Here is a 23,340-nt window from a genome sequence, read left to right on the forward strand (position 1 = left end):
ATTGCAGCAGTGATCCCAGCAATGGTGTCTGCAATATAAGGCAACACTTGTGCGTAGGTGTTCCATTTTTTCTGGATCCCCTTAGTGATCAGTTTCCAGGGAAAAATGCTGCCAACATCCATATGTCAAGATAACTTCAAATGAAGGTAGAGTCTTCTGTTTTAGTTCCCTGGGGCCCTGTAAAATCTTGATTCTCTGAAAATTAAAATAACCTGTAGGTATACAAAGTTTTGTGATTTTTGTATTTTTTTCTGCTTTTCTTGTAAGGACAGTCAAAATGACATTATTTTGTATTTTATTTGTATTCTACCACTTCACATAAAAAATTTATTGCTTGAAAACAATGGTTTAGGTTCCTAATGTCAAAATCAATGCGTTTCATGTACCTATCACTAACTTAGTCTCAAATTCTTTACCTGATAGAAAATGCTTACCCGTGGAAAACTTTGTTATGTTGAAACAATGACTTTTAGCATGTTAAAGTAGTCTTGTTGGATACAACATAGAGGGGAAGGCATGACTGACAAGTTAACACTAACTTAGCTTCCAGACTTGAGTCCAGTAGAAAACAAAGAGTATAAACCTGGTCCTATTGGGAAAGAGCGTTCTTTAAAGAACAGGAAGGTGAAGGATGCACAGCAGGGAGAGCCTGAGGGACAGGAGAAGCCATCTCCCACCTCTGTGAGAAGCCCAGAACCTGTCACTACAAAGGAGACCAAAGCAGCGAGTGAACTGAGCACGGAGATAGGAACGATGATATCTGTGTCTGCTCCAGAGTTTGGAACAAACACAAAGGTAAGAAAAATAATGACAGATTACTGAGTACTATATGTAAAATGCAATTACAGTGAGGTAATTGACACTTGGTTGCCTGCTAGTGGTGCTTGGACACGGTGCAGAGCCGACTGAGTAGCAGATAGGAAACATTGGTACTGCGTGAATTAAACAGTTCTGCAGAAGTGCTAAAGAGTTGCACTGTTTGTCACACCCCCAAGCACAGATCAGCTTGGAAGTCTGTTCTGCTGAATATGAAAACTCAGTCCTGAGCACTGCTGTGGAGAGTGGCACTGGAGCCTGGTGTAGGCAGAGTCTGTAAACTCAGATCAGTGTGCTGTATTGCAAGATGACTTCCAGCAGAGAGGTGAAGTCGGGTGCATGATTGTTGGATGGATGACCTGAAGCTGTGAATTAAGTGCTGTTTTGTAAAAAAAGAAAATCTCTACACTAGGAATGTGCTAAAGCTTTGGATAAGGCTTGTTCTGTTTCCCTAAATGGTCATGTATATCCTCTTGGCTTGGATATTGTCTAGCTATTCCTTGCAGAACTCCTTCACAAAATTTAGGACTCCTCATAGTTGGATGAGTCCCCTGACTTCTTTATCCTGCTCAGCAGTGGGATGGTGACCTGGTGTTGGGATTCATTGTTCTGCAGCTCATTTCTTAGCTGTGGCTGAAAAACATGTCCAGAGGCATCTCCTTTCTGCCTGTGTGGGGACTGCCCTCACTCCAGCAATGCTGTGTCTTGAGCAAGAACTCTGGTTGTCATCTCTCAAATGTAAAGAAGCCATGCAGTTTGAATAGCTACTACTTAATAGTTACACCTGCTTTGGTAAAGGAAAAATGCTTCTTGTAGGTTTGAAAAGCAGTTTTCTAAGTGTAGGCTCAAGTTGGTTGCCTGCTGTCTCAGCCATCCTGGTCTTAAGCAGAAGTCTTCTGATGCCCTTTAGGAAAACTGATCCTCTTTAAGAGTTACATTATTAGTTGAAGAATATGAAATGTGGATCACTCGCAATTGATCTTTGTCACCCACAGCTAGGAAGAAAAAGCCCAAAACAAAGGACAGCTTTGGCAGCTTTTTGCCAAGGTGCCATGCCATGACAGCAGAACTGTCTCAGTGAAGTGTTGCTGCAGAGTGTGGGAGGATATTTGTGTCCAGCATGGAAGCTGCAGGCTTGGTTTCTGAGTGGAATGGCAAATACTTAAGAAAAGTCAGTGCAGGAATTTCTCATCCCTCCTGACATTTTCCATCTTGTAGGTAGATGTGAGTGGTTTATGTTCATACCAGAATTTGATAAAGTGTCCTTGTATGAGAATCAGAAGTGTAGAGCAGTAAACACCAGCTTGCTCAGATATTTGGTGAGAATGCTGTTTGTCTGTATCCTGTGCTTTCCCACGGTCCTACAAACTCCTGTGACAAGAACTCAAAATAGGAGAGGCTTCTTCTAAGCCACAAACAGAATAGGAAGCATAGCTTTGATTACTGCAGGCTGGCTCAGTGTAGTCAAGTAGCTCTGCTAAAATCAGCAGATTTTCCTCTCTGCAATTGTATTTTTGAAGTATGAGTTTTTCAAAAGGGAAGTCTGGACTTTTTGCTGGTCTAGGCTTAGTTTAACATGGTTGCCAAGGCTCTTTGAACTACCACAGTATTAAAGCACCAAGATTCTGTCTTCTGGAAGGAAGACCAGAGTGGAAAGAAGCTTTCCAGTTTGTGCTGCATATGAAAATTCCCAATAATTTCCTCATTGAGTGATTGCTTAAAGAAGTCTTTAATAATAGGCCTAAATGTTCCTGTCTTAACAGCCCCAGGTTTGCTTTTAAATTCCTTTGTTATGAATAGGTTCTGAGGCATTAGTAAGTTGTTTCTTTCTAGGAAAGAAGTCATATTTTACATCTCTGGGAGTTAAACCAACAACCTGCAAATTTATTGGATAAGATAAGCTTCATCTAAATTTTGCAGGAATAAACCTGCAATAAACATTGCTACTTTTTCAAAAGGCTTTTAAAAGGGGTTCAAATACTGTTCCAGCCTTGGAGTTCTTGTCCTGGCGTATATTGCATTTGCTTTTTCTTGTCTTGGTACTCATTCGTGAGGGAAGAGGTGTTGACATCTTTAACCTGTTGTTTCAATGTCAAATGTTGAAGTTTTGGCAAACCTAAACGGCTTTTCTTTTGATAGTCTTAAACATCCCTCTCAGAGAGTACTGCTCAGCTTCCAGGAAGGCACACTTGTGGTGTATTTGATTATTTAAATGCCTGTAAAAGCCAGCTGTCCTCATTCAGCAGCTCTGTAAGAGTACCCCATCCATTCCAAAACAAACATCATGATAAGAGCATGTGCGTTTAATCATACAAGACTGCTTAGAAACTGTATAAATATAAATGAACTCATACAGTGAGATGTTTAAGTTTAGTACATAAGTATGATGCTCAGAAGCCATTGCATCTGTTTCTCTTGGATTTTGCAGTATTTTTGTAGTGAAGGCAATCCAATGTGTAAGTTTCTGAATTCGGTAAAACATCTTACCCCTTGCCTTTCCCACCCTTCCATTTGAATCTCTCAGATCCCAGGAAGATCAATACCTGGTTGTGGACACCAGTGAGGTATTTGTGCAGGTAGTAACAGCTGTGTCTTACAGATCATGTCTAAAAGGACACAGGCTATTTTTCAGAAAATTTTGAGTATCTTTCAGTCTCTGAGTGATTTATGTAAATCAGGAACAAATCAAATAGCTAATTCATCCCATAAAAAGTACCCTGATCCTTTACAGCAAGGACAGCTCTGAGGTCTGCCTTGTCCTTTGTTCATCAAGTCACTTGAGGTTTTGTGATCTCTTCTTTTTGAGCAAAGGAGGTAGTTACAGGAAGACTGCCTGTTCTTTTTCTTCAGGTATAAACAATTTGTAGAGAACTCCAAAAAAAGCATGAACATGAGCTTTTTGCTCTAGCTGTTACTAGTTCATAATAAAGTAATCAGTTGGTTTCTTCAGTCAGTTGTACAAGAGAATCACTTTAACTGAATTGCAAAAGCTTATGGTGATAAGCCATATCTAACAGAATCCTGGACTTAATGTGCCAGGAAATGAAGGAGGGAGATTAACCTACAGTTTATGGGATGGTGTTCATGTGGTTAAAGCATTGTCTTGTCTGCATACTCAGCATGTAAACCACCCTTGTGCTTCAGCATTGCACATACACTTCTAAGGGCACCAGAGCTGATAAAATGGTTTGGTTTAATTGTAGTGAAAATTTTTTGAAAATTTTTTTGCTGTGAGTGTGCAAAGTGAGAAAGTTAGCAGTAGTCTTGATCCGTCTTCTTTCATAAGGAATTTAATTGCTGAAACACTGTAAAAATTGCATCCAGACCTCGAAGGAATTTTAATGAAAAAGCTTCCTCTTTCTTATGCAGTAATGCATCCTAAAAAAATACAGAGCCATTTAATTACTTCATTAGAAGGCCTTTGTGATTAAAGCAGCCTTGTGTGCTTGCCTTGTTTTACCCAGATTAAGTCTGCCTGTTGGAATCCAGTGCAGATGTGCAACTTGCAGTTTGGTGGTTGGGACTGAGGGAAGCACCATATATCTTGTATTTCACCAGTTTAACAAGTAAAGGAAATAAATGGACAAAAGAGTTCTCTGTTTTCTTCGTAAGTTATAAAAATAAATCACTGTGCACGTTGTCCTCTCTCACCCCATTACGGTTTAGCTTGTTCTAGTCTTCTACCAAAATGAGCTCATCCTTTAAGGAGGATTCTTTGTCATTTGTCAGTTAGTATCTCAGTGCTTTAATTGCTTTTTTAGAGATATTGCCACAGGCCTGAGAAATGAGTATGCACTTATTTAATAGCTTATCATCATACTGGTTGGATGCAATTAAACAAGCATTGTATGGTTTGTGCCTTCAAAATCATTATGGGTTGGCAAGTCCAGACACTCAGTAACAGTTCTGCTGCTGATTTGTCCTTCAGTTCCTTTGTGGTGTTAGGTTCTATAAAGATGATAGAGCCTTTCCTGGACTTCAGACACATAAAACTTCGGAGCTGGTAGTGCTGGCTACAGAGCGGCTCTTGGCTGTTTTAGGGTCACACCATTTCTCCAGCAAAGTCTCTGGGTCAGGTTCTGGTAACACCCTTCTGCCTGCCCAGAATGTGCTCAGTAGATAACCAGTGATGAGAACTAAAAAGCAGCACTGAACAGGCCTCACAGAAGTGCCAGAGCCCTCTTTGTTCACTGTAGGATGTTCTCTGTGGGCTGGCAGTGTTCAGGGAGCCAGTTTGCTCACATCATTTGTATCTACAACTGCAGCAGTCACTGCCTACAGCCAGGGCTGTGAAAGTGGACCTTGTTTGCTGAGCACATTAAGGTCCACTTAACTGTGACAAATAAGCTTCAAGGAAAGCCTCTGGGTAGACTGAAAGCCTCAGTCCTTTTCTTCCTTGAAGTCATTACCCAGTGCAGAAATCAGGAGGTAGCTTGCAGCATCCAGAGAATCTGAGTCTTGTGACTTTCAGAGACAAAACTTACAGGAAAGAAAATAGTTTTGCAAATTGTAACCATCCTTTTGTGTTCTTTTTAATCTGGAGGGCCTTTCTTGTCATAGTAAGCAATTTCTGTATTTATTTAAAGCTACAGAAAGCTTTCAGCCAAGATATTTTACTTCTTAAGTAGGCTGAAAGTGTCTTCAGGTGGCTAAAGCATCTTGGGTGACAAATGATAATTGGTTGCACCACCACAGTCCAGTTTTACAGTGCCCAGGCAGTAAATTGCTTTCTATGTTCTTGCCTTACAGACTGTATTTTGACTTTTTCTCAGATGTACATTGTGAGGTCACGAGGCAAATTGTAATCTTCTAAGGATCCTCCTGACCTCAGTAGCAATTCAGCAATAAGGATTTCTAGACATGACTTGTAAGAAAAAAAATTGTGTGAAATTCTAATCTTCTGTTGCTTGGTGAACTCCTCCTGTAGAAAGGCTGACATCTGTCCAAGAAATTGAATTGAATTTAGGTAAGGGAGATAATTTAATGGAATTGTTTTTCTTCACAGGAGTCTGTAACAGACTACACTACACCTTCTTCTCATCCTAACACAGTGGCTACTAGCAGTACAAAAATGGAGGAGACTTTGGTGACGAACGTAAGTCTATTGCAGTGATCATCTTGACTTTGAAGACAAGAAAATATTTTCACACTTCTTTAAAGCACCAAATAGTGCCTTCAGTGAACAAGTCCACAGGGTTCCTTTCATGTGAACTAGCTGGGCTTTTTCCAGTAATCTTACTCTGAAGGACATTTGGTTTGATTAGTATCTGCTCTGGAATTCTTCAGGTATTTTCTTGTCTTTTGAACAATCACAGTGAGCTAAAGAGCACAGAAAGTGGAGATGTTTATAGGGACAATACTAAAAAAAAGCAAAGATAGGCACAATGAGGGAGTGTGTTCTTGGCAGCAGTTGGGACTTGAGCCTGGTACCAGTAGCAAAGCTCTGTAGGCTGAGTTTGAAGAAAGGCTCTTACAAACAAAGGAGTTTTGAACTGTAGCCTGAAATCACAGCAACTGCATGTAAAGGGAGCAGCTGAATGGTTGTGAAAGCAGACAACAGGCTTCCAGGTGTTCAGTTGCTATGGAGCTGGGATGTTTGCAGCCCTCAAAGCCAGTGCAGTGATCCTGACCTGTGAGCGTGGCATAGTGATTGAGAGAACCAGCTGGATTGTGTCTTGTAGAAAAATCAAGTTTGTCTTGAGTGCGTTGGGGCATCAGGGAGCTTGGATCTTGTGATTCTGTTGTGTGGGTAACAGAATTAGCTCAGGGTTGAGTCACTTGTTGATAGGAGAAGGAAGAATCATACAGTAGGATCTCTGGTTTTTTGTGAAGATGTCTTGTGAATTTCATCTAAAAATGCTTTTCAGCTTACTGCAGCGTCATTTTGAAGCAGTACTGATTGAACTTCTTACTCTTCTGCTGGCTTTTCTGGTAGTGTTGTGGTTTTTGCTTTGGTGGTTAGTGTCGAAGACGGAATTCTTTTGTGTTAATGATGTCCAATCCTTGTGGATGTTGGAGTTGAATTTCTAACACAGGAATTAGGGGTTCCTGGCCACAAAGGATCTGTGCCATCCCCTGCTTCAAAGCTTCAGCATCTGTCTTTTGGGTTAGCCCTATCTCATCCAGTGAAAGTCCATTAGCTGTGCTATGAGTAAAGAAAGGAATGTTTAGGAGTAATAGACTGGCCACTGCAGTATTTTTGATTCATTTCCTTTAAAACTTCTAGGAAATCCATTGGAGTTTTCATAGGCAAAGATAGCAATAGCATTATATCAGGTTTATTTCCCCAAGTATCACATCTTTCATCTTTTGAAAGAGAAAATAACTGAATTCAATTATTGGATGGCAAATCTGTTGTAGTTTGTTTCATGGTCCTGTGATTTTGCAGGTCTATAAAAGCTTCCTCTTTTCAGAAACTGCATCTCAGAACTCAAGGTCATGAAGCCCCATGTACTGTATTGGTACAAAAAGGGACAGACTTGGCTTGGGAAGAATTTTTGCATATCAGTAAACTGAAATGGTACTTGAAATTAAATCCCCAAACAGACAATTGGTGTTTGTTTATGCAGAGGACATGGACACCTTAAAGCCTTAATCTTCAGCCTCTTAGAGAGATAAGAAGCATCTTGGCACCTGCTGAGTGGCCTTTCCTTGCCTACCAAATTTTCACCTTATTTTATCAGTCTCCCTGCCAAATGCTCAAGCCTTGAAGAAATTGTAGCTCACTTGATAAAGCTTGAGCTTTGCTTTCTGGGGCTTTTCTAGTAGACGTAGTTAGAATGTGATATGTGTTGCCTGCCTTTCAGGTGCCCCTGCCCCACACCCTTCCCCTCCCTAGGAGGGAGACTTTACAACAGAGCTCCAGCCTAACTCCAGTTTCTCCCGCTACCGTCGACCTCACCCTCAAGGTATGTACCACATCCCTCTAAGGGTCGTTTTCTTGCATGCAGGGGAAAAAAGTTATTGGAGAACTTGCTGGTGAACCTTTTTTTAGAGCCTTCCTTTGTTTCCTCTGCTGAACTGCTTTTGCATATAAATGGATGGCTGAAACACAAGACTATCGAAGGATGCATTTAAACCATAAATTTCTAACCCAGTTTTGCATTAACACTTGGCATCTCAAACAATCTTGGCTCCCACTGCCCTGAAAAACCAAGATCCTAGAGTTTTAGCATTGGACCATGGTGCTCATGGCAAACCATCAGAATCTGACAGATTTTTTTGAGTGTTGAGTTAAAAATAAGTTGCCTGGTTTGGTGTAAAGTCTTTAAGGATTTGCTTGATAAGCCAAGCTTGATTTCTTCTTAGCTGTAAGACTTTGGTGCAGTGATAGTGTGGTCTTGAGTTGGATGGCTGAAGTTCCAATTAGTGACATGTAGATGGTGTGTTGGTGTCTCTGAAGGGCAGTTAGATCAGCGAGTCAGAACGTGTTTTGTTGTATTATAAATGTTCTGTTGTTTCCTGCTCTCCCGTGCAGAGCAAGTGTGTAGAATATTTTGAGTGGTGTTTTCCCATTTTGTTGGATTTTGTACTGTGTGCATTGTATAACTCACTAACACAGAGTTGGCCTCTAGCTTTGCTACTGAATTTTTAGAAGTTGTTGGGGTTTTTTTTCTTATTTTGGTGTCTTAGATCTGCTTTGTTACTGTGACTGCAGGTGACTGAGCCAGTAGAAGTATTGTTGCCGCTTCTGATATTGAGGAATAGTGATGTTTGACCTTGGTTTCTTCAAATTTTTAGAAGAAATGAAACTTGAGATTGGATGCAGAACTAATGCTTTGGAGGAACTTGCTTGTCAATCCCAGTGAGACTTCTCACTGGCATGGTTTGACAGCTGCTTGCTTGTGTTCTCTACAGATGAGAAATACTCATGTTCTCTTGTTGAATCTTTGCTTTTCTTCTGTTAACACTTCATTTCTTAAAAAAAGTATAACATCTCTTTAAAACAACAGACCTGCAGAAATGGGGATAGCACTGGAGGGACAAGCAGTTTAAAAAAAAACTGGTTTTCTGTTACATTCTTGTGTAATAAGTTATCCTAACGTGACTTTCTGGCGTCTGAAAGTGTTGTTTTGAAATAGTCTCTGACTGTTTTGCAGCTGGAGATTGCATCCCGTGTCATACAGGTAGGGGTGTTACTGGCAAAGCATGGGACACTGCCCAGTTACAGAGCAAGCTGTGGTTTCTAGGTCATTCATCCTGCAGTTTCTTTTCCTGCTCTTGTAGTGTCAGTGATTTCTCAGTGGATGATAGATTTTGGATGCGTGGTAACAAAATAGGTCAAAGATCCACGTTTTGAGGCTGCTTTAAAGAACCTTTTCACCAAAATCTGAGTGGAAAGCTGTTTGGAAGCAGCTTTGTCCCTGATTTCTTTATTCCAGGCACTGGAGCTCTACCTCCTCTTCACAAATGCTGAAGGCAACAGTCTTGTTCTGGAGCACACTCTGAGACTGTCACTTTCACAGCAGGCCTCTGGTCCAGACACAGCTCTGTTCTTTGTCATCCTCTTCAGCAGAATCCTTGCTTCTTTCAAAAGATAACTTTTGGAGCAGGAGAGAGGAAAGCATGTCCTTCATTTTATTAAAAGAACAAGATGTCCAGGTTCTGCCTCCATAAAGGATTAATCCTTGCACCTTCTTTTTTCTCCATCCCCTGTCACAGAAAGCTGTCTGTGAAGAGACTTGTGGGGAACTTGGCCACAACTGTTCCCACTACTTGGCATCATTCTTTGGTGGAGGTATAAGGGGCTCATATGGGAAGCCTTGTTGAGATCTCATTTCCTTGGAGTAGGAGTCTTTGCTAAAGACACCTTTACTAAGGCATCCTCTTAAGGACTTGGCTCGTAGGCCTGTTGGTAGGTAAGGAGCTGAGCAGAAGGAAGTACAAAGCAGTCTCAAACTGAGCTGCTTTGGCCCTCTTCATGTCTAAGGTTTCATCTAAAATTTTTTCTAGGCATCTGGTCCAGAATCTGACGCATTTGGACTTTCTTTTTCTAACCATTTAGACTTTGGTGTATTTAAGGAAAGGAATGTTGGGGTTTGGCTCCAGTGGAGGTTTTGGGCAATACGTACAGGACTGTTATTCCAATGTGAAGGCCCCAATGGATCAATGATGAAGAGAAGCCTCAAGCAGCCACGATCTCCTCCTTGTGCCCTCCTTTCCCCCTAAGTGAGCAGTGAAACTACAACAGTGTCCACAGTCTCATTTATTTTAGAGCCTCTTATTCCTCCATATCTTGTCTGTAGGTGGTGCTGCACAGGCATTCCTAGAGTACCAATCTCTCTTGCATCTTTTTTTCCAGCTTATCAAAGTTAGAGGTTGTTAAGAAGCTCTCTAAAAGCAAAGCTGTTAGATTACTTAAGGACTCCATTACATGCCCTATATGTGACAAAATGCAGTATGTAGCTTTTGCTATCAGTGGTTTCTCCAGGACATCCAGTGAACATAGTAGAACCTTCTACACCTTCTCTGTTCTGACAATCACGGGTACTTACTCGCTTTCTCTTAATGCCAGTGCAATACACCTAAACAAAATCATTTCCAGCATGTTAGTGACTAATCAAGTTTGCTTTGTCTGTGAGAATCAGGACCAATTTGGAGGAAAATGTTGTGGAGAGGAAACAGAGAATGATTGCTGGGGAAGATGATCTCAAAAATGAAAATAGGTGACTTGCCCCCAAAGGATTTAATGTGTATCTAAGTTCCCCTCCTCCCCCTTTATTCTCTTAGGAAATCCAGAACTCAGTTTTCCACATGGGTGTGTATTGATCACCTGTGACCCACTTCTTTTGATACTGCTCTGCTTTTTTATCGCTCCTGAAGCATCTAGGCAACCTAAGCCATGTTTAGTCTGTCCAGACTGCCTAACTCATGTGAAGCAGGGTAGGTTGACAAGTGTGGCTTTGAGAGACTGCAGGTCCCAGTTAGGGCAGCTCTCTTGATGCAGGCAGTGAGGGCAGACTGTGGTGAGTATATATTTGCCCCTTAATATATCCACCACTAAAGACAGCACCTGGCCTCGAGGAACTTACAGTGAGCAATTTCAGCTCTGCTAGCAAAACTTGTGTTTCCATTGGAGACAGCTGAAGGTTGTGCAGAAGTTCATGGACCATGTCTGAGCTTTTAAATTAGAGAGTGTAGACTGAACATTAATATTTCCTGTTCAGTGGACCCTCAGAAGTGTCTCAATTTAGATTTCGCATTGCGTGTCTAATGTAGCAATAATTGGATTTTACTGGCTGCAGTAAAATGATGTCGTTTCCATTTCATGGTGGAAGACAACTGTGTCTATAATATTTAAAGTTTCATCTCCCTTGCTGTGCAAGACATAAGCTCATAATTATTATAGAAATAGAGGAGCGTGAAGCACTTCTAGCTTTAACATAAAGCAGCGCACACAAGCCGTGTCAGCTTGTGGTTGCTTTTTGAGCAGCAGTTGCTTTGGAAATCTAAACTTGACTGCTGTCAAGTTTACTGAAGTGTGAAGTAGATATGTTTGTTGGTCACTCAAAGTGTATGATTTACCAAGAAAGCAAGGGCTGCTTCATTTAAACAGCCCGAGTAACTTGGAAGTAAAGGACTTGATGGAAATATGTAGAGGGGGGATTTTACCTTCTTTTGCTCACTGTGTCTTTGCTCTTCATGTCAAACAAAACCAAGCCAAATTAGTGTGAGTAAATTCTGTTTTGAGCATTGGATGTTAAGATGATGAACTGTGCACGTGTGCAGTTGGAACAGATGACCAGCTCCAACTTCAGGCTGTATGCTTTTTGCATGAACAGAGTTGCACGATTACAGTGACTTCAAAAAGAGGCTCGCATGAAGCCCAGACTGCCTTTTGACTAAAAAGAACTGTTAAAAGAGGAAGGATGACTGATTGAAACTTCCTAATAGATGAGGAAATTTTTTTTCTTTTAAATAGATGGAGTCTGCACGCAAAGCATGGGAGAATTCCCCAAATATGGGGGAGAAGAGTTCGCCGGTCACCTCGGCAGCGTCTCCCATTGCTGGTGGCAGCAGCAGCAGCAGCACTGGGCCAAGCAGTGGCACTTACAGCTCTTTCTCAAGTGCATCAATGCCTCCTATTCCTGTGGCCTCAGTTACCCCCACAACTTCCCTCTCAGGTACCACATGTCAAAGCTGTAGTGTCCCATTGTGTTGTTCCTTGCTTGTATTTTTCAAGGGATTCAATTCCCTTTGGAATTGTTTAGTGCAAAGCTAACAAAAGGTTTATACTAGAAATGGAATGTCAGATCTGAACAGCAACTTCCCAAATAATCTGTTAACTGACTTCACCTGTTTCACTTCAGTCAGCTGAAAATAGTCCTAAGATGTCTCTCTGCCTAAGATACTTACATGGACTTGAAGGAGAAGGTAAACTTCTCTTGTCCACCTTATTGGTTTCATTTTGTTCAGCCAAATGGAGGCAAGCACATAGATTTTGGAGCAGAGGATAGTTCTGATGTCTAGCTAATTGCAGTCTTACGTCCAGTTGTGCTCTTGCTTTTTAAGTTAAAGCTTCAAGAACTCATACCTCAACCTACTTGCAAAAGGCAGAGCAAATGTCCAGCTGCTCTTCGCAAATAGTGCCGGTTGCCACCTTGGTTCTTCGCAGCAAACAAAAAGTGCTGTATCTGGTTACGTCTTCATGCCTTGGAATATTAAAATATATCTCCATGAGAGGCACAACCACTCTGTCTTGCAATGTGTTGTTGCATAACTAACCAAGCTGCCTCCTTCACTACTTCTGTGTGCTCCTCTGCCTGAAAAGGGAGATGTATCAGGGTTGCAGCACTTTCCATAGTGAACTCAACAGAATTGTCCCTATGTTTTCTTGTATTGGTGGAAACAGCTGCATTAGATTTCAGTGTTCTTTACCAGTTGGTGGCTGTGCTTACAGAGCTGTCCCAAAACTTTGACCTCTGAATGATGAGAATGAAATGTCTTTGATTGATGCATCCCTTGCTTCTCTCCTCCTAGGAGCTGGAACATACACAACCTCTTCACTGAGTACAAAGACTGCAAGCACCTCAGACCCTCCTAATATCTGTAAAGTGAAACCCCAGCAGTTGCAGACAAGCAGCCTGGCTTCTGCCAGCCACTTTTCCCAGCTGAGCTGCATGCCATCCCTCATTGCCCAGCAGCAGCAAAGTCCCCAGGTCTATGTGTCTCAGTCTGCAGCAGGTAATGAATGGTGTTTGTGGCTGAGAAGCCACACATCTGCTTTTTTTGAATTTTGAAGCCGGAAAGTTGAATTTGGTTCTGGTTTTTCTCTGCAGTAAAGATGGAACGATAAAGAGTGTTCTGTAAGCAAATACTCACTAATTGTCTTACTCTAAATCTGCAGTGTTTTAGCAGGAAGTACAAAGGTGTGTTAGTTTGTTGAGGAAAGTAAGTTTGAGTCTCAAATTCTGTTGCAGAATTGTGAACTGCTGTTTAAGACCAGGAGTGATTTAGTCTTAATTTCTTTCTTAAAATGCTTCAGTAGTTGAGAGCTGTGACATTTTTTTCTTCAAGGAAAATCCTACATCTAGTTAACAATCTATTTAAATTACATGACAGTATAACAATCTTACCCTTCACCCACATGCCTTTTTTGGCAACAATATGTTGTTAATCCCTCCAAAATTGTGTGGGATTAATGATACCTGTGCAAGACTGGTAGATTCTGGGGGTGAATTGGAAAAGATACCAAAGCTGGTGAGGCACCCAGCTCTCCAGTGCTGTTCATTCTCCCAGGCTCTATGTCAGCTGTTACAGTGGGAAGTACTGACAGTAGCTGCATCTCTAACTCTTGATAAAAATCTTTCTAGCAGGGAGATGTTGGGAATCATGTACTAATTGTATTGCTCTTCCTGAGGTACTACAGCTCAAATCCCAGCATTTTATATGGATACAAGTCATCTGTTCAATACCCAGCATGCGCGTTTGGCACCACCTTCTCTGGCCCAACAGCAAGGCTTTCAGCCAGGCCTTTCTCAGGTATTTGGGGATTCCTAATTCTCTTTTTTCCCCCTCACTATCCATATTGCCTTTAAAGTTTTACTAATGATCTGATGGGGGCAGGGGAGAGTGAGATTAAAGACTGCAAAAAATGAGGTTATGGCTGCCCTTGCTGTTCCATTCTGGTGCACGCAGGCAGTGTTTGATTATTTGTCATGAAAGCTGAGAGAATAAGCTTCCACTCACAAATATATGTGAAAGTTCATACTCCTGGGAGGTGTTTCTGTGGCCATGTTGGTCCAGGCTTACTCAACTTTTGTAGTACAAAATGATACGCAATCTCATGCAGTTGTTATGTATGCAGATCTGAATATTTCACTCAGTTTCTGCTGGTTATTTGTGAGAAGTAGTATGAGATTCAACTAGAAAGTAATTTTCTTAAGGGGAGCAATACTACCTCTGCATGCAGCCTTGGGATTTGACATATTCTGGCACATGTTGAACTGTAGGTTTTCTAACTTAATGTTTTTTCTCTTTTATGCAGCCTGCTTCAGTTCAGCAGATCCCCATCCCCATCTATGCACCTCTGCAAGGACAACATCAAGCTCAGCTGAGTTTAGGAGCAGCACCAGCTGTTTCACAAGCCCAAGAGTTATTTAATTCCTCCTTACAACCTTACAGGTAGGTAGCATATGCAGATTTCTTTGGGGTTTCAGTGTCAGAATTATTGAACGTTGTTCCCTGCAGATTCGTTGTGTTCTGTGCTCCATAGCTGCCTCATCTTCCTGTCTTCCCTGAAATCTCTTTTGTCTGAGAACTGTGTGTGCAGATTGTCTGCCTTGTACAGAGTAGTTGTGAAATTGTGGGTTCAAAAATTATGCATGATAGTTGTATCTTTAGGAACTCGGGCAAAAGAGCTGAAAACATCAGTCTGTCATACTAAGAGAACAGAAAATGTCTGTCCCTTTAGTTCAGCAATCAAACCAACGCTGAAGTCTTGAAACACTTTGAAGTTCCAGTTTGAACTCATAGGTGGTAAAAAACTTTGTTTCAGATGTCCGAGGGGCAGCAGGGCATGTTTTGGAATGTTTTCTGTTTCCTACAAAAGATAACACTAAGACCAGCATCTCTCAAATGGCATTGATAGCCAGACAAACTTCCCCTGTAAGCCTTTCCAAAGCTTCCTTGCACTTCCTATCGAAATTGATTCACAGCAGTATAATTCTGACAAATGTTGTTAGTTCCACTTTGAGAAAGCTTCTTTGGAAATTCAATTAGGGTTTTGCATGGGCTGTAGTTAACCTTGCTTGTTACCATGTTGAAGGCTGAGGCCACAGAAGGTTTAATTAACTACATTTGTATCCTGACTTTGTGCTTGGCTGAGTTTGTGGGACCAAATATTGCTTGTCCTGCTACAGCTGACAAAAGCTGTTGAAAACTGTTGGCTAACTGCAGAAACACAATCAGGCTGGCATGTGGTCCAGATTAAATAAATCTGATCACACACAAACATGGCATTAATGGAGTTCTACCAGTATGAGTACTTCTCCCACATAGTAAATAGGAGGATAAGCTTGGAGATGTACAGGTTGTTGGTTTAAAACAATACAACCAGAAGTTAGAAGTGAACTTCTAGAAAACTTGTGAAAAATATTTTGGCTCCATTGAAGACAATCCTCTGCATACAGTCTGGGAAAAGTTTTTTCCAGTGCTCAGAGTATGACTGTAAGAGTGTTTTGCAGTGAAGGAAGGGTGCAGAACAAAGCTCACCCAGGTGTGGTCACAAGCAAACCCCACCACACCAATAGATTAACAGGACCAGTGCTGTGCTCAGACATATCCAGCACAGAGTAAAGTGTGTTTTCACATCAAAAACACTCATCCTCTGATCTCAAAAGCATTGAGAAGGGCATTTATTTAAAAACCTCTTTGATTCTTCAGTCTGAAGGTGGCTACTCACAGAGTTCTTAATGGGAATGTTTGGATAAATACTTCAGATGGACCAAACCTGTTTGTGGTGCTTTGCTGTACTAGCTTTGGTCTTCTTTAAACAAACTGCAACTTCCCCATGCTGGTGACAAAAGAATTGAGTATCTAGTTAAAATTAAAGGGTGTGAGGTCTTTTGAAACCAAAACATTTATTTGGAAGCTACTATTGTCAGCATCCAGTGATTTAAGCTGTAAGTATTAGAAGCTGTACTGTGGAGTCAAGAGAACAAAGCAGTTCATTTAATGACTAAGTGGGGCTACTCACATGTGCTTTCCTATCTACCTTGTAGCACAGGAACTAAGAACTGGCAGCTTTTCTATGTTGCAGTTAAGTTACCCAAGAACTATTTCAGCATGAACATCGAAATAGGTAACTGTGATCTAAGATTTTAGTAAAAAGCCTCAGCGTTTCTTCCAGTGGCCTTTAGTAGCAGCTGTTATTTTGTTATGTGCAGAGTAAGTTGAAAAAAAAATCTAACTTTTTCAGGTGAAAATTTGTTCAATAGAGCTAAGTATCCTAATTCTGTTCAAAGAATATAAGCCGTGCTCTTCATTTTTGGTGGCTCATTGTTGAGCTCTGTCAGAATTTTTATGAAGGACACTTCAATCTTTTGCAGATCCCAGCAAGCTTTTATGCAGAGTGGTTTGTCTCAGCCATCACCAGTGGTTCTGTCTGGCACAGCCTTACACAACTTCCCAGCAGTGCAACACCAAGAGCTGGCTAAGGCACAGTCCAGCCTGGCATTCCAGCAGACTTCCAATACTCAGCCTATTCCTATCTTATACGAGCATCAGCTTGGGCAGGCTTCAGGACTGGGAGGCTCTCAGCTGATTGATACACACATTCTGCAGGTAGGAAATGCTCCAAATGCAAAACTTCTGCAGTGGACTGATAGAGGAAATCAAGTCTTGCTCAACTTGGGTGGCAGGAAACTTAAGACACTTGGAAGAGAATGTCCTTTTAATTTAATAAGTGTACATTAGCATAATCTCTGAATTGAGGCATGTTCCCCAAATTACAGGGTTCTTTGTGCTCTTATCATTAATTAGAGCTTCAGGTTTAGTTTCTGTTAATGATGATAAAGGGCTGTTCCACCACCTGTGAATGAGAGCTTTATCACAAAGTGAAACCTTCAGGTTTGTCAGCTTCCCATGCTGTGGTTTCTCCTGCTCTGGCTAATGCACCACAGAACTGTTCTCTAAATGCTCTTAATGGGATGGTGTCTCTTGCTCTTCCTAGGCCAGAGCTACGCTCACTCAGGCTTCAAATCTCTACTCTGGGCAAGTTCAGCAGCCTGGCCAGAGCAATTTCTACAACACTGCACAGTCTCCCAGTGCTCTCCAGCAGGTAAACTATGGCATGGTAAATTTCCTACATTGTATTCTTCCTAAGAGCATGTTGTGGTTGATGATGTCTGTGGGGTGGAAATAGAGGGGAGGGCTGAGACAACCTTTAATTCTTCCAAAATAAAAATTGACTATTAATAGTGAGGGAGGGCTACTGCAGCAGCACTAAACAAACTGAATGGCTGAGAAGTTAGGTGACGTGCCGTTCATGTTGGTCATTTGTCCCTGGCATTCTTCTCTTGAATAGTTCATTTGTCAGTGATGGGCAAAGATTTAATTGGCACAGTGCTGTTGCTCATTGATTGAGGTACATGATGCCTTTATGGAAGCAGATATTGGGAGTGGTGGAGAGGGAGGGGGGAAAACTCCAGGTGCTTAGTGAAGCCTGATTGTTGACGCCAGTTCTCAATGAGCTGGGACCCAGGAGTGCTCCATGTGCCAGTGATAGCCAGTACATAGAAAATAACTGGGAAGTCAGATAGGTGATCATGCAGGACAGCCAGGTCAGTAAAATACCTCTACTGATTTGAAGGGTTTTTAATTCTTTTGTGAAAGAACTGCTAAATTGCTCTGTGCAAGCATTCTGTCATATTTACGGGATACTGTCTAGTGGTTTCCATCTTCTGGTTTGGCTTTTTTATTGAAATGGCTTCAAAAAAAAAGCTTGTGATTTATTATAATAGCCTACCTCATATGCAGGAAAAATTGCCAAGACAGAAATCTAGAAGAAAGATTAGACGTTGTCTGTTGGAAATCTAGCACAGAGTTTTAAGGACCTTTTAGAAGAGCTGGTGCCTTTAATGTGTTCAGTTCTGGCTGTCTCTATAATTTTAATCTCTTATCCTTCATAGCAGAATCCAGGTAAGCCTTTAGCATTTGGAATCTCGTATCATTCTCCTAGTCACACTCAGAATATAATTTTGCAGGTAATAGATTGTCAGACCAAGACATGCAGTAACTCCTGCCAGTGAGATCACTGCTGTGGTATTCCATGTTTATCGCTACCACTCTCTGGTGTTTTCAGCCCACAGCACTCACGGTAAACGCAAGCAAGGAACAGGCTGTGTAGTTTTGGGATTGTTTTTAAGCTCAAACTGATGGTTGTTGGAACTCGTGGAAAGTAGAACCTAATTTTCATCCCAGTGTCCTTTGATGACTAAAATTATTGGAAGTGAACAAATAATCCAGTCCGGTCCTGTCCTGTCCCCCTACCCCCAAAATGGTTATTTTATTCTACTTTTGTTTTCTGAGTTGAATTAACCTTCACCTGTCACACAGTGAAATCACATTAATGATGTCAGAGGTAGGAGATCTCATGCAACTTTGTTTCTGCAAAGCACAGGCCCAAATCCCATTAGACCTGATTATAAGGGCAAACCGAGCAATAAATTCACTTACTTGCTTGCAGCTCTCTGGTTAAATAAATAAACTCATTAAGCCATTTGCCTGGAATAAAGCTGAAATAGAGCTTGTAATGAAAGGTACATAATGGCCTTTGTGTCTCTGTTACTGGTGATCTTGTACTCTCTCTCCAGGTGACGGTACCTTTGCCAGGATCACAGATTTCTTTGCCCAACTTTGGATCCACAGCACAGCCACTGATTGCCCTACCCCAGTCCTTACAACCACCACTACAGCACACCCCACCACAAGCTCAGGCTCAAAACCTGAGCAGACCTGCACAAGTGACCCAGCCTTTCAGAGGATTGATCCCAGCAGGAACTCAGCACAGCATGATTGCTGCAACTGGAAAGGTAACAACATTGCCACATCTACAGGACAGAAATTAATTTGAAGCACAGCTGTTTGCTGGTTTATATAACCAGCACAGCAACTCATGTTGACTTCTTGCATCTTAAAAATCTGCCCTAGCTTTAAAAGATAAAAAAGCCAGTCAAGGTTAGTGTGTTAGTTGACTGGGTCTGTGCATTTAGCTGAGGTTTAGTAGCTAACTTGGTGCTGGTCCATTTGCACTGCAGGAATACCTGGTTTGATAGTGACATCATGGACTAGTAGGGGATTTCATATAGAAGCCATATGTAAAATAGTACTGAGCTGTTGTTAGAGCAGCAGGGGACCAGCATGACTCTGTCAAGGCTGGTGGCAGATTCTGGGCCTGCTTGTGTTTGTTGCTTTGCTTCTAGACTCAAACCAGAACAAGTTGTTTGGGTTCAAGGGTTTCCATTGCAACAAAAGGGAGTTTTAGGGGCTTCAGTGGACTCTGTATCAGCCATGACCTTAAGCCAGAATTAAACTCTACTATTATTGCTGGGGATCTGCCTTTCTGAATAGCACAGAATGGTGCATATTAAAAATGTAGCATTGTATGCAAGACAGGATCTTTCTGTAATGAAAAAAGAAAAGGCTGGCCCTGCAGCTCAGGAAAACTGAGTGACAGGTCCAGTAAGGAAATAACACTAAAACAGTGCAAGAAGCTAGGGGGGAATTCTCTCCTCTCCTTTATGTGAAGCTGCTAAGGTAATTGCTAATAAGGGGATGTGTGGAGCTGGCTTCCAATCACAAGGTCTCTTGTCTTAGATGGAATCCCAGCTTTACAGGCACCGGGGATTTTCGGATAGTGTGCAGCACTCGGCAGTTGCAGTCCGCTTCCAGGTGAGCAGTGGGTGACACCCCTGGACATGGACACAGCTCAGCTGACTGGCAGGAACAGCGAGGTCTTCCCACCTCAGGGACTGATCTACCTCTGCAGCTGCACCTGAAATCCCTGCACCTTCTGGCCTAGATTTTAGGGTGCTTTTGAATATAAAATAACCCCTCAGTCCCAGTGATTTACAGCTGTGATAAGAAAAATCTTGGCTGTTAATTCCATGTCTTGGACAGTAATGGGAGTCAGAATTTCAGACCACCTCGATGAAGTTTACATCTCCACACCCCCAGATTGTGTATGGTGATCTTAGCACCATGCAGTTTTCCAGCTTCATGGGATCTGGCCAAATCTTTTCAGCTTTGTAGTTGTTACGAGCCCACTTTGCAAGCAGCAGCATGTTTCTTGCTGCAGTTGTCAGTGGAAAATGATCGCTCATTTCAACAAAAAATGAGGGAAGAGCTGCAGTGGGATGGTGGCCTTAGATGACTTTCCTGCCCTGCTCTAAGATTCCCATCGTGTTGCTGCTAAAGAAAGTCAACTGAAAACAGCCTCTCATTTTTAACTGATTTATTGTTGCTGTTATGCTTCATGGCCATGTGTGGAAATACACTGTTCCAAAAACTAATTTATTCTGTTGAGTGTATCTGCAAAACAGCATTCAAGAGTCATTGCTCCAGTTAGTCTGGAGGTTGTTTTGCATGAATGACAGCTTCATTTTTGCTGTGCTTTAGGCTTGTTTATTTTTATAGATCTGGACTATTTTATGGTATTCTTCTTCTCAGCATTTTTCAGGATACGGAGATATTTCTGAATATATGAATATTCAGAATATCATCTGGATATATGAATATATTCATAAAATGTATGAAAATACGTCTAAATATTTTCATGTGGTACCTGAGATGGGAGTCTTGGATAAGGAGATCTCAACTCCAAAATGTATCTTTTTTCTTTTTTTTAGGGCCAAATAGATGAAATGACTCTCAAACCCCCTGTCATTATGCAGGAGGACCAAGTTAGAAACCCAATACCATTGCTGCAAGTGCCAGATAGGGCAGGAAAATTGTACACAGAGGTGCTTGTGGTGCTGGGCCTGTCCTAATTATAAGAGGCTGTTCTGCAGTCAGGCTTTCATCTCCACTTAAGTGACCTCTTTTCATTGAGGTAAGCTATCAGCTGCTTAGCAAACGTAATTTTTTTAATTAGAATTAACATGTCAATTGCTGTGTTTTTCAGATATCAGAAATGGACCTGAAGGCCTTTGGAGGTGGCATTGACGTTAAACCTGGAACACCACCAGTTACTGGCAGAAGTACTACCCCAACCTCCAGTCCTTTCCGGTAAACCTCCCTTAAGTTCAAAATTCCTTAAAACCAGGGCTAGAAAATGTACCTAGTCATGCATGAGCAGCCTATTCTGGAAGGTATGAGGTGAGAGGCCACTGATACAAGATACAGTGCTTAATCTGAGCTTATGAGCAGCATTGCAGTAGGTCATCACATCTGCTGTTGTTAAACAGAAGTAAATAGCTCTGAAATAAAATGTGAAAAATATTGTTTTGGGTAAATAATACTAAACAAGTCATGTGAAATGACCTGGGGTTGTACCAATAAAGCACAGAAGTGGCAGGGAAGATGTACTTTGGGATAAAACTCTTAAGACAGTTTATCTGAATTGTGTAGAAACGCAAGTAGAAACACTTAAAGGCTTAAACAGCAGTTGTGGCAACAGTTCTGTTAGAGGAGTGTGTGTTGTTGCAAGGTCTGTAAGCTGCTCCCAGGTGAAATTAGTAAACAAAACTGACTCTTTGAAGCTTAGAAAATACTGGTGTGCGGAGCTTAGCTGGTATCCCTGCCATTGGTGCCCCTCTGCTCATTTTGCCTGGAGTGTATCAGCCACACCCTCTGCACAAGAGCTCTCTGCAAGTCCAGCTTCGTTTCCTAAAGAAGGCTGTTCACTCTTTTCTCTTTGAGGGCTGTTTGCTGCCCTTCCCCCAGATAATCAGTCAAGCTTCATGTAATTAGTGGTGATTCAACACGTTGGAAGTTTTAATGGAGGGTCATGTTCTTAGCCATATAAAACAGGGGGAGAGCATTTTCTGTGAATTCTTGAAAACCGTTCAAGTGCATTTTGAAACATCTGACAACAGGTTAGAGTAGAAGCAGCTGCATGTTCACTGCCTGTTGTGACAAGCTCTGAACCTTCCATGACAGAGTAAAGAGTGACTGTAAAGGAGCAGGACTGAACATAAGATAGCAGGGATGGGAAGTGGAACACACATCTAACATCAGTGTTTCTGTCATGAGTACTTGGGGAAGGGCTCTTTGATACAGACATACCCTGGAATCTCTTCATAGCCTAAATATTTCTGATAATGCTTTCTCTTTGAATTCTGAAGTTCTGAGGTTTTTTTTATAGATAGAAGAAGCTTCTATATAAAAAAAGTTTCACAGCAGCTTTTCCAGGAGATTTATTCTTCCCCCTTCCAATGCTGAATTTCTAGTTAAGTTGTAAAAGGGCAGAAACATCCTCTGAATGAAAGCAGTTTGATTTTAACTGGAGTTCTTTCCTCTAGGGCCAGTTCTACAAGTCCTAACAATCAATCCAATAAAATGAACAGCATTGTCTACCAGAAGCAGTTCCAGTCAGCAGCTGCAGCTGTGAGAATGACACAGCCCTTTCCTGCACAATTTGCACCACAGGTAGGTGATTGGTGGCTTGCTACAAACAGATTTGTTCCTCTGTATGACCTGGTGGCTCTGACTCAACTGTGTTTCCTCAGGCTTTATCATGGGGAGATACAAAATGGAATCCTTAAAATCAAATGGCGTAAGAAACCCAATTTCAAGATCAAAGCAAAAAATTACCTCTCTGATCTTACTTGCAAGTAGTGCTGATTTTTGGTGTTTAATTTTGAGTTCTGTGCATGCTGAGGGATTTAATACGAGTTGTGAATGATGTAGAACAGACAGCATTCTGGCTTCCCCAGGCAGCTGTAATGCACCTTGTCCTGCAAAACCAGGTCATTTGCTTGGGGAACAGGAGAAGCTTTGTGTCTCACAAGGGTCCCAGTGCATATTTTACATATGTAAAGACAAAGCAGATTTGCAGCTCTGAAGTATCAAAGGAGCAGTTCAGGTTGGAAAGAATCTGTGAGGTCACACAGTCCATACAAGGCAGGGCCAATGGCAGAGTGTTTGATTTGCTTTGGCATTCCAGGGAGCACAGCTTACAAGGGTCGTGCATTTCTGTTGCAGGTGACTGGAGCCAGGCTGCTAGGGAAATGTAGCCTCTCTAAAGGTGTAGGATATTTCTGTCTTCCTTTTAGCATTTGGAGTGTTTGACTGCAGGACTTGAGATTTGATGTCTGAATTGTCACTGGCAGAAACTGCCTCACCTTCCTGGGGCTGCCTTTCACCAGTGACTGCTCCACTGCCTTGTGAGGGTCTTCTCCCTGGTTCCAAGCTGGGTTGAAGTTGTTAGTGCTGCTTTCAGGCACAGTAGCACTGCAGGGCTGGTTTGCTCTTGCAGTTCAAGCCTATTTTCTTGACATTCATTTCATAGCAGAGTGGCAACTTTTTCCCCTTTAAGATAATGCCAACGTGCAATCAAGTTGGCAGTTTTCTAATTGAGAAATG

The 23,340-nt window shown here is 41.7% G+C and overlaps 1 protein-coding gene across 1 annotated transcript in view; it reads left to right on the top strand.

Moving 5' to 3' along the window:
* The window catches only part of PRRC2C (proline rich coiled-coil 2C), a 55,380-nt gene that overhangs the window by 27,782 nt on the left and 4,258 nt on the right, over nucleotides 1-23,340 (top strand). Inside the window, 13 exon segments of the mRNA XM_017729573.1 lie at nucleotides 544-795; nucleotides 5,822-5,911; nucleotides 7,623-7,724; nucleotides 11,738-11,939; nucleotides 12,796-12,999; nucleotides 13,676-13,797; nucleotides 14,303-14,439; nucleotides 16,365-16,599; nucleotides 16,988-17,110; nucleotides 18,630-18,848; nucleotides 19,633-19,707; nucleotides 20,939-21,042; nucleotides 22,278-22,404. Of these exon segments, the coding sequence (XP_017585062.1) occupies nucleotides 544-795; nucleotides 5,822-5,911; nucleotides 7,623-7,724; nucleotides 11,738-11,939; nucleotides 12,796-12,999; nucleotides 13,676-13,797; nucleotides 14,303-14,439; nucleotides 16,365-16,599; nucleotides 16,988-17,110; nucleotides 18,630-18,848; nucleotides 19,633-19,707; nucleotides 20,939-21,042; nucleotides 22,278-22,404 (1,992 nt within the window).

Source organism: Corvus brachyrhynchos, unplaced genomic scaffold (assembly GCF_000691975.1).
Source record: "Corvus brachyrhynchos isolate BGI_N302 unplaced genomic scaffold, ASM69197v1 scaffold101, whole genome shotgun sequence".
Taxonomy (NCBI): domain Eukaryota; kingdom Metazoa; phylum Chordata; class Aves; order Passeriformes; family Corvidae; genus Corvus; species Corvus brachyrhynchos.